Here is a 13,573-nt window from a genome sequence, read left to right as displayed (position 1 = left end):
GGAACGTTGTATAGAGTTTGTCAAGGTTTGGGGATGTCTTGCTCATGCGAGATTACCTGACCCGAAGAGGCCCAAGTTAGGTCCTAAGACTTCGATGTATTTTTTGTAGAGTTTGTTGTTAAAAATAGGGCCTATAGATATGTGATTGTGTAATTTAGGGATGCAGAATTTTTTGGGCGAGATGGATCACATCATTTCAGTCACTAACTCCGAGCTCATCAACGGTTGGTCATATCACTTATTTCTCGAGTTCAACGGCAATCTTTGGACCAAAAACCATGAATTGTTCGAATATGACTCTGATGCGGAAATGTTTTTCATAGTAGACAAGATAATGAATATGAAAGTAGCATGTGGTACAGAATCATGAGGATCATAATAGTCCTGAAGACCAAGAACCTAGGAGAAGAGAGCCAGGTGGCATCCTTTGGTCCTGACTTTTAAACTTTTCTCCTCAAAGAAACTACTACCTTCCAAGGAGCCATGATATTATGGGATGCACCCTTTTGGAAGGAAGCATTCAGCGATGAGACGGCTTCCATCTAGGCTAATGTGACTTGGAAGCTGATTCATTTCCCTCTTAGTTGTAAAGCCTTAGGTTGCAAGTGGATTTTGAAGAGGAAAATTAGGCAGGATGACAGCACTAAGAAATTCAAAGCCAATCAATAAAAAAAGGAGTTGACTTCTTTGATACCTAAGCACCAGTGCTAGAATGACTATTATGCAGTTATTGATAACCTTGGATTCTATTTACCATCTAAGACATTAACTTGATGGATTCTAAGAGTTATTCTTGAATAATGAATTAGATGAAGAGATTTGCAGGAACAACGCAAAGGGTTTCTTTGACAAGAGAAAATTGTGTGTAAACTTGTGAAGTCCCCATATTGACTAAAGCAAGCACCAAAACAATGGCATGAGAAATTCGACGAAGTCATTTTGTCTCATGAATTTACTGTTGGTGAAACTGATAGTTGTGTCTGAGCCAAAGTTTTGGAGGATGTTGCTGTGATTATATTCTTGTATGTAGCTGACATGCTTATACGTGGTAGTAGCTCAGAGTTCAATAATGGGATTGAGAGTGTAGTACTCAGAGTTGCATACCTGAGACTAAGAGTGTTCTATCTTCCGAATTTAAGACAAAGGACATGGTATTAGCTAATGTGATATTAGGGATCAAAACAGGAAATTCGATGGGTGTACTTTAACCCTGTCTCACTCTATAAGGAAAGTTCTCAAGAGGTTCACCTCTATGACAATAATCTTGCTACAACCCTAAATGATCCTCATGTTTCAATTAATAAAGAATCAGGGTACTTTGCTAGAGCAATTGGTTGCATTATGTATGCCATGTGTTACTCTCGACTTTGATGTTGTATATGCAATGGATGAACTTAGTAGATTTACCAGAAATCCAAGATCATGAGATCTCTCAGAGGAACCATAGACTATGAATCGTTGTCCTTGAAGGGTACACTTATGCAAATTGGATGTTGGATTTAGATGAATCCAGGTTTACTGGCTGATGGATCTTGACCTTTGGTGGGGGTATCGAAGCATGGGGTCCGAGAAGTAGACCTATATCATTAGATCCACAATTGAATAAGAGTTAATCACCTTGGAAGCTACTTTGAGAGGGATGGAATGGCTTGCGAATTTTTTACTAGACATACCACCTGTTTAGAAGCCTATGGTTGCAATCTCAATTTACTGTGACTGTGAAGCTGTGGTGTGCTGAGAGATGAGGAAGATTTACTAAGGTGAATCAAGGCGTTTCAGCATAAGGGACAATCAATTGAGGCAATTAGTGGAATGTGGAATAACTATTGTGATCCTTATTAGGGCTAACTAGAACTTAGTGGATGCCACCAACCACAGGCATTAGAAAGGACCAACTTTAGAATACAACTAAAAGAATGAGATCCCCACCAAAGTCGAGTCGCAAAGTGATGGGAGCCTTACCTAGTCAAGAAGGTGATCCCAATTTCTAGGTTTAAGGTGTAATATCGTCACTTTTTTGGTAATAGGAAATGACTTTCATATGATATTTTTCAAGGAAATGATTATATCCTTCCTCATTCTTGGGTTTGTGATGTACAGACTTGCAACTTGTTGAATGGTTGAGCTTAAGTTCATGAATGTATTTACCTAGATGAAGTGAGCCTGGTGGGACTATTATCCAATGGATTCACCTATGTTAGTGTGGAAGTTAGACGTTTCTCAAGGGAATGGGCCTTCTCTGGAACCCTTATGGAACTAGGATATGTTTTGTAGAGATTTAACAAATGCACTAGTAGATTAAAAAGATTATAGAGCCAGAAAGAGAGTGCATATTATATTGGAGGTCGACCTATTAAATAACATAAATCTAGGTTTGTTTTCATTCTCTAGGTTGGTGTTCTGTATAACAATACATTACAATTCAAGTCTTTAGGGCATTTTCGTTGAGGCATTGTCTTTCCTAAATCACTATTTCACTGTTTTAAGTAGCTTTGACGAAGGAGGGGTTGTTATTTTTTACTAATTTTAAAAATTGTTTGTTATTGTTTCAAACCAACCTGAACAGATTTCAGGGTGTTCTGTTTGTTCCATGAAGAATCAGGAATTATTTGTTATATGATCAGCAAAGAACTTCTTTTTGTTTTATAATATTAACTATATATATTAGTAAAAGTCATTGAGTACAATGAGCTTGAAGAGAGAGAAGCGAGGAGGGGAGTGACTATCCACACTTGGATATCATAAGTACAAAGAACCCCTCTAGGAAAGGGGGGTGAGAGGGAAAGAGGGCAAAAAACAAAAGACTTCTTTTTAAGGGTTACAATTTTAGAACAAGAGCAACCAAGATAAAGAACCCTTTAAGGAAAGGGGGGTGAGAGGGAAGAGAACAAAAAACAAAAGACTTCTTTTTAAGGGTTGCAATTTTAGAACAAGAGCAACCAAAAAAATGAAACTGATCCAAAAATCACGCCTACATTCCATCATGGGTTGCTGCCTCCTTAGCCAGAGCGTCGGCTGCCTGGTTGGCCTCCCTCTAAATATGCTTCCATGAGACACTCGTACCCCTGCATAAGTGATAAATCTCATAAACAATGTGAGCTAGAACCCTAAGAAGGAAGGATTTGTTGGTCCAAGCTGTAACATTCTTGGAGTCACCCTCGATAATAATTGAGGGAATACAGTGAAGATGAATGAGTTTGAGTCCCTCAAGGAGTGCCATGGCCTTAGCTTCCATAGAGTCAGTGTGGCCAATATTCTTGGACAAGGCGGCTCCCAAGTGATCTCTAAGTACAACTCCTACTCCCGTAGGCCTTGGGTTTCCTGAGGAGCACCCATCAAAGTTCAATTTATGTTGGCCCAGGTCAGGTGATCTTCAATTTGCCTCCCACGGAATGCGCCTCTTGCAATACTGCAAAATGGTGACCTAGTTCTGGTGGAAGGTTGCGAGAGGGACCCCTTTGAAGCAAAGAACTTTGTTTGTATCAATCTTTCTTATTATCAATGACTTGAGGCAATTTTGAACTTGTCCTATCTAAATTCATTGAGGTAGAAAGATCAAAACACTGCCGACTTCTTTTCTTTGTTGTCATGAGGGGCAACCAATTTTCATTGTGGTGTGCTGACTTAGGCCACCAACTTTGTACTTTTAGTCTTTTGAGATTGTGACATTCATCCTTTCCGAACACACACCTGCTCAACTACAGTTGTAGTAGATCAACAATGAATTTGATCTAAGTAAAAAATGTTAGTTGTTAGGATTAGAATAGGGATTAGGAGCGGAATTGGAGCAAGAGACCATGAAAGGCCAGAAGAGCCCTATGGTTGGGAGCATCATACGTATAATGTATATCTTACGAATCATGATCATCAAATGTTAGGGATCTCGATCCTAACCTTTCAAGGATCTTGATCCCGACCTTTGGAATCTCAACCCAACAAACTTGCTTCCACCCTTAAGGAGTATATGTAGTCCAGGATGGATATATACATATACATATATATATATATATACTATTGCAATAAGGTGCCCCTCAAAACTATTCCGAAATTGTAATTTCGGAGCTGCAAAGTCTTGTGATGATATGAAAATTTATTGTTACTCCCATTTATGAAATTTAAAGTTTCAGAAATGGTGACGATCAAGAAGATCTATGAACACTTGAAAATCTTGAAAATAGCAGTCTAGATAATGTGATAGAAGATGAACTATTTTTTTGACTAAAAACCATATTTTGTTTTGATATCTATGAATATCGCGGTCGAGATCGATTTGAGGGTTTTACAACATAGGAAAAACCTTCCGAGTGGATTTTTTGGGTGCACCTTACTGGTACAGTATAAGGTTGACACCTTATGTAAACTTTTTCATATATATATAATGATTTCTTTATTTGCAGTCAGCAAGCTCTGCAATTACATTGACCGTTTAGTTGCATTGCTAATTGGCTATAAATAAAGTAAATCATCAGTTTAGTTGATATCTTGGTCTTTAAGTTGGGGATCGTCGTCTTTAAGTTGGGGATCGAGATACATTGAGATCCATTTTTTCATGATGTTGGAGCGAGATATTGTAATGGTTTGCTACCTAGGTTGGTGTCCCAGCAACTATGGTAAAAATGGTACTTTTGATTGAAGATTTGGAAGAAAATTTGATAAGAGAGGCGAAACTTTGCTTCAACGCGTATCACCATGGTTATTTGAGAAACCAAAGATTTCTTAGTGATTTCAGTATCATAGATGTTGCTTGATCGCAATGGGATATGGAATGGTTCTAGGATCGTGGTGGAATTGACGGGGTTGAGGCTTACCCAGAAGATCCCTAAGATGGGGAACGTCTTCTTTTTTTTTTTTTTTTTTAATATGTTGGATTGGGAACGATGTCCTTACAACCTCAACCATAAGGAATACGATCCATGTGTATTAGGGATTGAGTTCCTCAATTAATTAAGATCGAGTACTATAATCTTTGAAAGGGAGATCCTCTGGTTAAGATTTGAAGTTCCGAGCACAAGTTTGTGAGTTCCTCAACCGCGGGAGCGTAATAGGAAAAATGATCCAACATAGTATGGAGTGAGGGATGAATTTTATAGGAGTGAGCTCCATTTATTTGGAAAGCGGGGCCCTCGTGTGAGTTTAAATAGGGCTTCTTGGCTTTACATTGTAGATCCTAATGTTGTTGAATTAATAATATATAATCTTAAACTTTTATTAAATAAGAAACTTTAAATTATTCCATAGTTTATTATATTTATATATTAAAAGAACTAATTCATTTAGTAAATTATGACTTCCATAGTTTGTGTAGTTTGATTCTTGTAAAGTGCTAGAAGTTGTTGCCATGTTTTTCGATGCATAGGTGATAAAGTGCCCAAAACTATATATACATGAACTAATTTCTTTTTTATTATTGTTTGTTAAATAACAGATTACCCATAAGCAAGGGAGGATGAAGCATTCGTTATGGAGGATCATGGGGGCTTATTTATGTAGTGTATACAACTCTAAATTATCATAAAATATTTATTTCTTACGAAAATATATTGCCTTTAAGGAAGCACTAACACAAAATTATTGTAATCTTTACTGAGGTTATAATGTAATAGAATCTGGATGCACTATATGGTGATCCTTGTGTTGTCATGCAATAGAATCTGGGCCCCATGACTCTTGGGACTGAGAACCCTATCATTCGGAAACTAGATCCCAAAGAAGCCGGGAACTCAAACATATGATCAATGGAACTCATTCTCTTGACAAAGGGCTCAAGATCCTAAATTCCAAACAACATGATACCTGAAAGATCCCTTTCCGGGATCTTAGGATTGAGATCACAGAACATCTAGTAACTATGTTCTTTGAAATTTGTTTTTCTGTGATAATTGATTACCAATTAGGTTCAGCCATAAGGCAGATCAGTATTGGGCTCTGTAGTCCCCAGAAGTTGCATCACAGACTCAATATCAAGGGCGTTTGATAGTTTGAAGATGTGACTCTGGGTCCAGTCGACAGCAGTCAACTAGTTTTTCGCAATTCTGTGTTGATTTGCAGAGAATTGATTCTGGAGCAACTATGGCGGTATCCGTTGCAGTGACATTGGTTTCAGCGATGGTTGACTTTTGAATGTTCCACTTGGTTGAAACTTCATCTCTATACCTTGGGTCATCTGCCTGTTGAGGGACATAAACTCTGTTTTTGACCTCAGCTAAGGCTTGAAACTCTGAAATTTGAGTGTGAATAAACTTCTTAATCAGCCAAGAGATCATTGAGCATCATTCATGAGGATTGGCTGCATGTTTTAGAAGTTTCAGAAACACAAAGGCTCATCACGATTTTGGCCACAGTTAATTAAGTTAAAATCAGTTACGATCGCTGTTTCACAGACATGCGTGGGCCTCAATTTGACTTGAATCCAGTGATTGAAAAGTCGTCGAGTCAAATCGGAGTCGCCTGGTTCGACACGGTTTTTGGACACCCCGTGTCGGTTCACGTAAAAGAAGCAGAAGCGCCCATGTCTAGAGAGAGTCGCCGAGTTTTAAGCGAAAACACGCCTGTGCTACAGTAACACGGGTGGTTTCAACGGGTTCACTAACAATTTCAACTGGTTCTCGCATGTCACACGTCATCACTTCCCAACTTCCCATCCTCATCATTAAAAATGTACCCATGTTGGAGCCACGTCATCACTGCCCATGGAAAGCATTGGTCATGTCTCTCTCACGCGTTGAATTTTCTTACCATTCTAATGCATTCTCTACCTTTTAGAGGTAGATTTACTTCTCAATGAGAACGATGTGGTTCAGTTTCCCCTTGCGAACGCTTATTGACATAAAAATTGTAGCGTATATCTTATACTTTGCAAAATACTAGGATATATGATATGTATTTATTTTTGCTTTTTATTTTTTTCTGAATTTTGACATTGTTAGTTTGTATTATTAGGTGAAAATCTTTTCTTGAATAATTTTATAATGTCATAATATTCACATTTATAAGGGAATTTATTTTAATTTTTATCGTACGATATGGAAGTGTTTTTTAATATTTTTCGAATCATAGTTGTTATAATATTATAAATAATAATTGTACATTGATAATCAAATCTTGTATTTTGTTTATTAATTTTTTTTGTGTTATAAAGTATTATAATGTATTATTTTTGTTCTTTGTATTATTAATTTATTGTAGTCCATATATGATTATATATTTCATCCATGATAATTCAATGTTTCTTCTTTTGTGTGATATAAATTTAAGGGTTAACAGTAATTCGTACAGGGAAATAACATCTCAATATTCGCATATTGATGCAAAAAAATGAAAATTCTTAATGGAGTCCCATTTCTTATTGGATTCCTAAAAAACAACATTTATAATGAATTTTAATAATTTTTTTGGACTTTTTTAAGGCTTAATCCAACCGATTCGTTCGATTCTTGATCCGAATCGCCGATTCATCGATCCGGATGGGTTTTTGGGATGCTCGATCCGGGGCACCGATCCGTTTTTTAAACGACTGCTTGAATTTCATTCCTATTTAGCGGCAGAGTAAGTTCTCTACATTTAATCTTGAAGACTGTGCTAAACTAGCTTTTGCTACTGTTAAATACAAACTAGGCGAATTCTTACTGCAGTTGACGGATGTCAAGCTCTATTTTAATTGGTTAAGACTGTGCATTGGATGTCATATTTGTAATCTTCTATTAAGGCTTCAAAGGATCCCTGAAGATGGCTATTATGCCTTTTTTTTTTTTTGGTGAGTCAGTGGGGAGAGGGCCCCTACCTATAGTAGGAACTGAGCCTAGGATGTAGCATTGCAAATCGTCAAGCACTAACCAATTAAGCCCAGGCTCTTTCCCTACAACTATTATGCCTTGAGCATGAAATTCGCACATCGGCCATAACAAATAGCCTTCCATTTGGAATGGCCCAAAAGTCCCACCAAGACAAGCAAGAAACAGAGGCTGGTTTACCCTAACTGAAGCCAAGAGATCCATGATGTAAACCCAAATATATGAGCAACAGAGGAGATGAGGCAACAGATGATCCAGAGGCTTGCAGTCCTGGCTCATGATACACATATCAGGCATGAGCATTCCCTTCCTCTAAGGTTGATTCATAGTCAGGATGCTCTCTCTACAGTAAGTCTTCCAAAAGCAATGACTTGGCTGTAGACTGGAATACTCTGAACCAATCTACAAGTGGCTGAAGATTTCGATTCACCCCTGAGAACTCTATAGAAAGGCCTAGTTGTGAAGATTCCTCAGCTTTGCAGAGTCCATTCCTTCTATCAATGCCACATATCAGTGTGTAAATCTCTTCCAGCCCTCTTATAATGGCCTGGCAGTCATCCCTTTTATCATCCTTATGGTCTCTCCTGGTTTTAGGATCCCAAAATATTCTACCCTCCACACTAAGTGAAATACAACAAACTAGTCTGAGATCCATATCCAACCCTATAAACAAAAGTGGGTTGAGTTCCTATCCAAGCCACACAACATGCTGTTATCACATGCATGTTCTGGGATCTCTTTGAGTTCCTATCCAAGCCACACAACATGCTATTATCACACTCATGTGCTGGGATCTCTTCACCTAGGTGCTGATTATGTCCAGAATCTCTCTCCTGCATTTTGGGAAACGGATAGAGGTGGAAAAAGCTCGGGTCAGGTTCGGGTCGACTCCGACCCAGACCCAACCCGACTAAGGTTCAAGTGACTTGGAACCAAACCCGGGTCGGGTCCAAGTCATTTGGACCCAGACCTGGGTCTAGAAATTAAAAAAACTATATTTAATTTATATATTGTATAATATATGTTTTGTATATTTATATATTTTATATTGGGTCAGTCAATAGTGTCATGCCAGACCCGACCAGGGTTGGGTCCAAGTCATCTGGACTTGGACCTGACCTGCCGGGTCCAAAAGAGGGACCTGGACCCCGCCCTAGTTCAAGTCGACCCAACCTTATTGCCAACCCCAAAAAGGGAATCTTCAAAGGACCTCGATTTTTAAATTTCTGGATCTCGATCCCATATGTTAGGGTATGTTTGATAACAGATGATTATGAACATTCATGATTTTGGAAATCTGTATAAAAGCATTGTTACTTTTCACGGATCTTAATTATATTATATCTTGATCATTGATTTTTTGGGTCTATTTGACAATTCACCAGCTATTTTGAGATCCACTCTCATTATATTACTCTTATCAACAGGAACTCGTTTGGATCAGCTTTCAGCTCCTCTCTCATGAGCTTTTTCTCTCTCTGATTGAAAGTCTTCATGGCCTGTAGGTCATGTGCTCATTCACCGAAACTTCTACCAAACAAAGCATCAGCCTCATCAAACATTAAGCCCAATCACACATTGGGAGCTTCATCAAACCTTATGGAGCCCCTCCAATGAGTCCAATTGAGCTGGATTGGTTGCAAAATCAAAGCAGTCGGGGCCTGTTCTCTTATAGGTGTAAGGGCCTTTCAGTTTTCTGAGATGAATTTTTGGAGCCCTTTTGCATCAAATCTCATAACAAAACGTCTTCAGCTGAGGTATCGGCTCAATTCCTGGTGACCCAAATTCAAGTGGCTTAGAATCTTGTGTTCTGAACGGGAGAAACATCTAGCTTGTCATTTTTTATTTGCTGATAATGTGTTCCAGCCAATACTTCCTGTGAGCCTCTTCAATGGTCAAAGGGGCATCATCTCTCTATTCTTGAACACGCGTTAATGAAGCTTCTTTTGCTGCTTGTCGCCTTTCAAGCATTTGTTTTGCTTCTGCGGAATGCTTTGTTATCTTCATAAGTCAAAACCCCAAAATCCAATTTTAGAGAGAGAGAGGAGAGCCAATTTTTGAGAGAGGAAAACACTAAAATCCAATTATAGAGAGAGAAATGAAAAAGATCAACTGTATATTATTTCTCTCTAAAATCTTTGATTTTGTTGCTTGACTTATTGGTTACCAATAGGAGGGGCCTCTGTAAGTTGGCATCTCTGAGAAGAGGGAACTCTATAGCTGATATGTTTTCCTACTAAAGCAGGGTGGTATCAATGAGTTTTGGAGCGCTAGGGATTAGGAGAGATGAGAGGGTGAGACTCAAGTTTTAGAGAGGCTGTTTAGAGAGAGAAAAGGCTGTTTAGAGAGAGAAAAGGCCCGAAAGGGATGTTTCATGGGAGAGGAGGGGAGCGCATCATCTTCGACTTGAAAGATGGAGAATTGAATCCCGCAAAATTCAAGTTTGACTTGGATTTGTAGGATTGAGATAAGTATCTATTCTCTTAATTTAAAATTTTGGTCAATCAAATAGGTCAAAGGCTCTTATCACATCTTTTGAGATGTAGATTCTACAATATCCTGAAATGTTAGGCATATTATGGGGTTGCCAAACATATACTAGGGATTTTGATCCCCACTAGTAACAAAATCTCAATCCCCACCTTAAAGACCAAGATAACCAAAATGGTGATTTTAAGCCAGCTAACAATGCAACTATACTTTTAATATAGTTGGATTCCTTGCTGGCTACAAACAAAGAGATCCCTACTTTAAAGAGTATGTATAGTCCTAGACTCTATATACCCTTTAAAGGTCAGCAGCAGGATTCCAAAAGGTTGTGATCTGGATCCAAAGCTTGGGGATTGAGACACCCCAAAGGTTGGACCAAGAGATCCACTAAGATTTAGAGATCTTGATCTCTTATATATGCATTCTATGGACAATGCTCCAAACCACAGGGATCTTCTAGCCTTTCATGATCCCCCACCCCCCTCTCTCCCAGTCCCTATCCCCTGCCTATTCACTCCCGATCCAATTAACTATGGAATTTTGATGCCTTCTTGATCTAGCTTATGTAGATATGTAATAGTGCTCTCCAGAAAAAAGTTTCTGATGTTAGGAGACTAATGCATTTAGTTGATATATTTGGTTTATCATAACTTTAAGGATTGAGAGATTTGTTCTTTGCATTTTATTATTTTATCTTCCTCTAATGCAATAGAGAAGCAATATGTCTTGATGTCAAGTTGTGCTGTAAACTTAGCTGAATCTGTTCATTTTCCCTAGAGATGAGGGTGATTATCCATCAGCTATGGAGAGAGGTTGCAAGCATGATGGGCGCAAGGAACCAAACCTTAGTGGCCCACTGATGCTTCCAAGTCGTGCATCTGCAAATAGTTTGTCAGCACCGATAAGATCATCAGGTGGTAGGAAATTGATGTCTGGATTATTTTTTTATTTACAGCTTCATTTCAAATTTTTTTGAGGTATATCATACTTGCATAATACATCTACGGCATCAACCAACAATCTCAAGAATGGATTGTGGATGCTCTGGAAAACGTACAGGGGACACCGTGTACTTTATGCCATGCACTGGATGTTTATAGTATGCTTTCCCATTCATTTTTTTCACTCAACAATTTCTGGCATATTTTTAGCATTTAGATCTGATGAATCAGTTGTTACTTTTGGCATGGAAAATGATAGTGTTTCTTCTGTTTTCTGCATAGGTTTTAGAGAGGGTTTGGATGATAAAACCAAGGCAAATGTTATACAAATTAAAGGTCGGTTTTCAATTACATCTGAAAATGCTGACCGTGTCAAGGTAATGTGTTGATTCTCTACACTCCTCGTTCTTTACTGTTTTCTTTTCTTAAAAGTATTCCTTACTATGTTTTCTTCTGATAATAATTAGTTAACTTCTTTACTCCTGTTCTTAACTAAAATGAGGCATTCATGCAGGATATTCCATTGTGCTCTGTTTCTCGAAGATCCTCCCAGGTCATTATATAATATCAGAAGCCCATTTATATGTAATTTGTTTAGTCACACTGCTTATCATCTCACATATTGACATTTTTGTTTCAGGGGTCTCCTCTAAGGAAATCTGCGAGCGTGGGCGATTGGCTGGTGGACACTAAGCAAACGGTCCACACATACATTTTTTATTTTACTTCTGTCTACATAACATACTACCATGTGATGGTTCAATGATCCTCGCAAACCGTAAACACAATTCAAGCTATTGATACTATCATCAGTGATTATGAACTCTATCCCGTGTGGCTGTGTGTGGGAGGGAGGGAGGGAGGGAAGGAGGGCTTGCGAACTCTTTCCATACCATATAAGCATTAAGGTGTGGGAGGAAGGAAGGGAGGGAGGGAGCAATATCATGAGCAAAGGATACTGCTATACTGATCTATGACTGTGTCAATGCCTATTAGATAAATCCATGAAGCAACTTCTGTAGAAAGTGGTGTGTGAGGGAGGGAGGGAGCAATTATAAGCAAAGGATACTGCTATACTGATCTATGACCAAGTCACGGCGTACTAGATCAATCCATGAAGCAAATGATATAGATACTGTGGTGTGTGTGGAGGGAGGTTGGGGGAGCACGAGTCACGGCATACTAGATCAATCCATGAAGCAAATGATATAGATACTGTGGTGTGTGTGGGGGGAGGTTGGGGGAGCACTTAATGAATAGTACTATACTCATCTCGGACTGGTAGTGGGGCTGCCTCTTACATAAATGCTATAGACACAGTGGGGTGTGGGTGGGTGGGGAGAGAGAGAGAGAGAGAGAGAGAGAGAGAGTAAAACGAGAACCAAAGAATACAACTATACTGGTCTCTAACAAGCAGAGGAAATGTAGTATCATATAGTAAGCTAGACTCATAGATGTAGTTTGTATTCATGCATTTATGTTATAGAACGACTTGCATCCTAACACATGTATGCCCTGTTGTTCAGCGACCCAAAGAAGCTAGCAATTTGCCGATACCCGTGTCGGTCCTCATTCCACAGCTTCAGAATCTTTTCCAGCAAACTATTTTCCAGCAAGTAAAGAAGATTAACTTTAAATGATTGAGAAGGGCAAGTATGCTATACATGAGAAGGACAAGTATGCTATACAGTCATGGTGTTTGGTTATGAGGTACATCAAAGGGACCTTCTCTGTCATTTTGCAATGACGAGCGGTGCAAGTTAGCTGCACTCTGGTGAGTGTCCCTGTGGGCCTCACAAATGTGAATCGCCACTGCCCTTCATTGAGAATGGATGGTTGATGCCCCTTTCGTGTGCCACATACAATGACACCATCGATGTATCTTATGCTTCCCCTACTAAGGAGATGCTTCCCTTCATTTGATTCTTCTACTGAACAACAAAAGTCCTATATTCACAGAACCGTTCACTTAGAAAATGCATTGTTGACTTTCAGGATCTTGTAGCAAACTTGTTGCGCACTGTACAGCAAACAGAGTTGGTTGAAGGTTAGTTGAAGACCTTGAAAGTATATTGCATTCAAATTTTTTCTGATGTTTAGTTTAGTTGTTATTATGAAGTTAAGTTAATGATTATGCTTTATCTTTCAAGGTGGGAAATGGGCTCCACCTACTCAAAGTTTGGGCAGTGATTCTTCAGTAAGTATTCTATGCTATTCTACAGTTATCTTTTTGTTAAATCTTTTCCAATTTGTTGCTCATGCCTTCTCAACTGTTCAATAATTGTACACAAAGCCATAGCATTCTGTTACATATTCCACACAGTACCACTGACTACTGTATGATGTGTGCGT

At 38.7% G+C, this 13,573-nt stretch overlaps 1 protein-coding gene across 47 annotated transcripts in view; it reads left to right on the top strand.

The window, feature by feature from the left end:
• Positions 1 to 13,573, top strand: part of LOC18438951 (serine/threonine-protein kinase BLUS1) — a 30,933-nt gene that overhangs the window by 15,689 nt on the left and 1,671 nt on the right. For 19 of the 47 annotated variants that reach the window (XR_016041424.1, XR_016041425.1, XR_016041423.1 and 16 more), the window contains 7 exons: positions 11,058 to 11,194; positions 11,504 to 11,598; positions 11,736 to 11,774; positions 11,862 to 11,921; positions 12,748 to 12,837; positions 13,217 to 13,268; positions 13,372 to 13,418. Coding sequence is in view for 32 of the 47 variants with exons in the window: in XM_011626871.3 (XP_011625173.1) it covers positions 11,058 to 11,194; positions 11,504 to 11,598; positions 11,736 to 11,774; positions 11,862 to 11,921; positions 12,748 to 12,837; positions 13,217 to 13,268; positions 13,372 to 13,418 (520 nt within the window). In the remaining 15 variants the exon portion in view is untranslated. Of the gene's footprint in view, positions 1 to 9,217; positions 9,548 to 11,057; positions 11,198 to 11,503; positions 11,599 to 11,735; positions 11,775 to 11,861; positions 11,922 to 12,747; positions 12,871 to 13,216; positions 13,269 to 13,371; positions 13,419 to 13,573 lie in introns of those variants that run through there. The other 28 variants (XM_020670196.2, XM_088847981.1, XM_011626873.3 and 25 more) reach the window with 5 other exon arrangements.

The sequence above is a fragment of the Amborella trichopoda genome, chromosome 9 (genome assembly GCF_054954075.1).
Source record: "Amborella trichopoda isolate Santa Cruz 75 chromosome 9, AtrichopodaSantaCruz75HAP2 v2.0, whole genome shotgun sequence".
NCBI lineage: Eukaryota > Viridiplantae > Streptophyta > Magnoliopsida > Amborellales > Amborellaceae > Amborella > Amborella trichopoda.
This window is presented reverse-complemented; position numbering and strand designations above follow the sequence as displayed.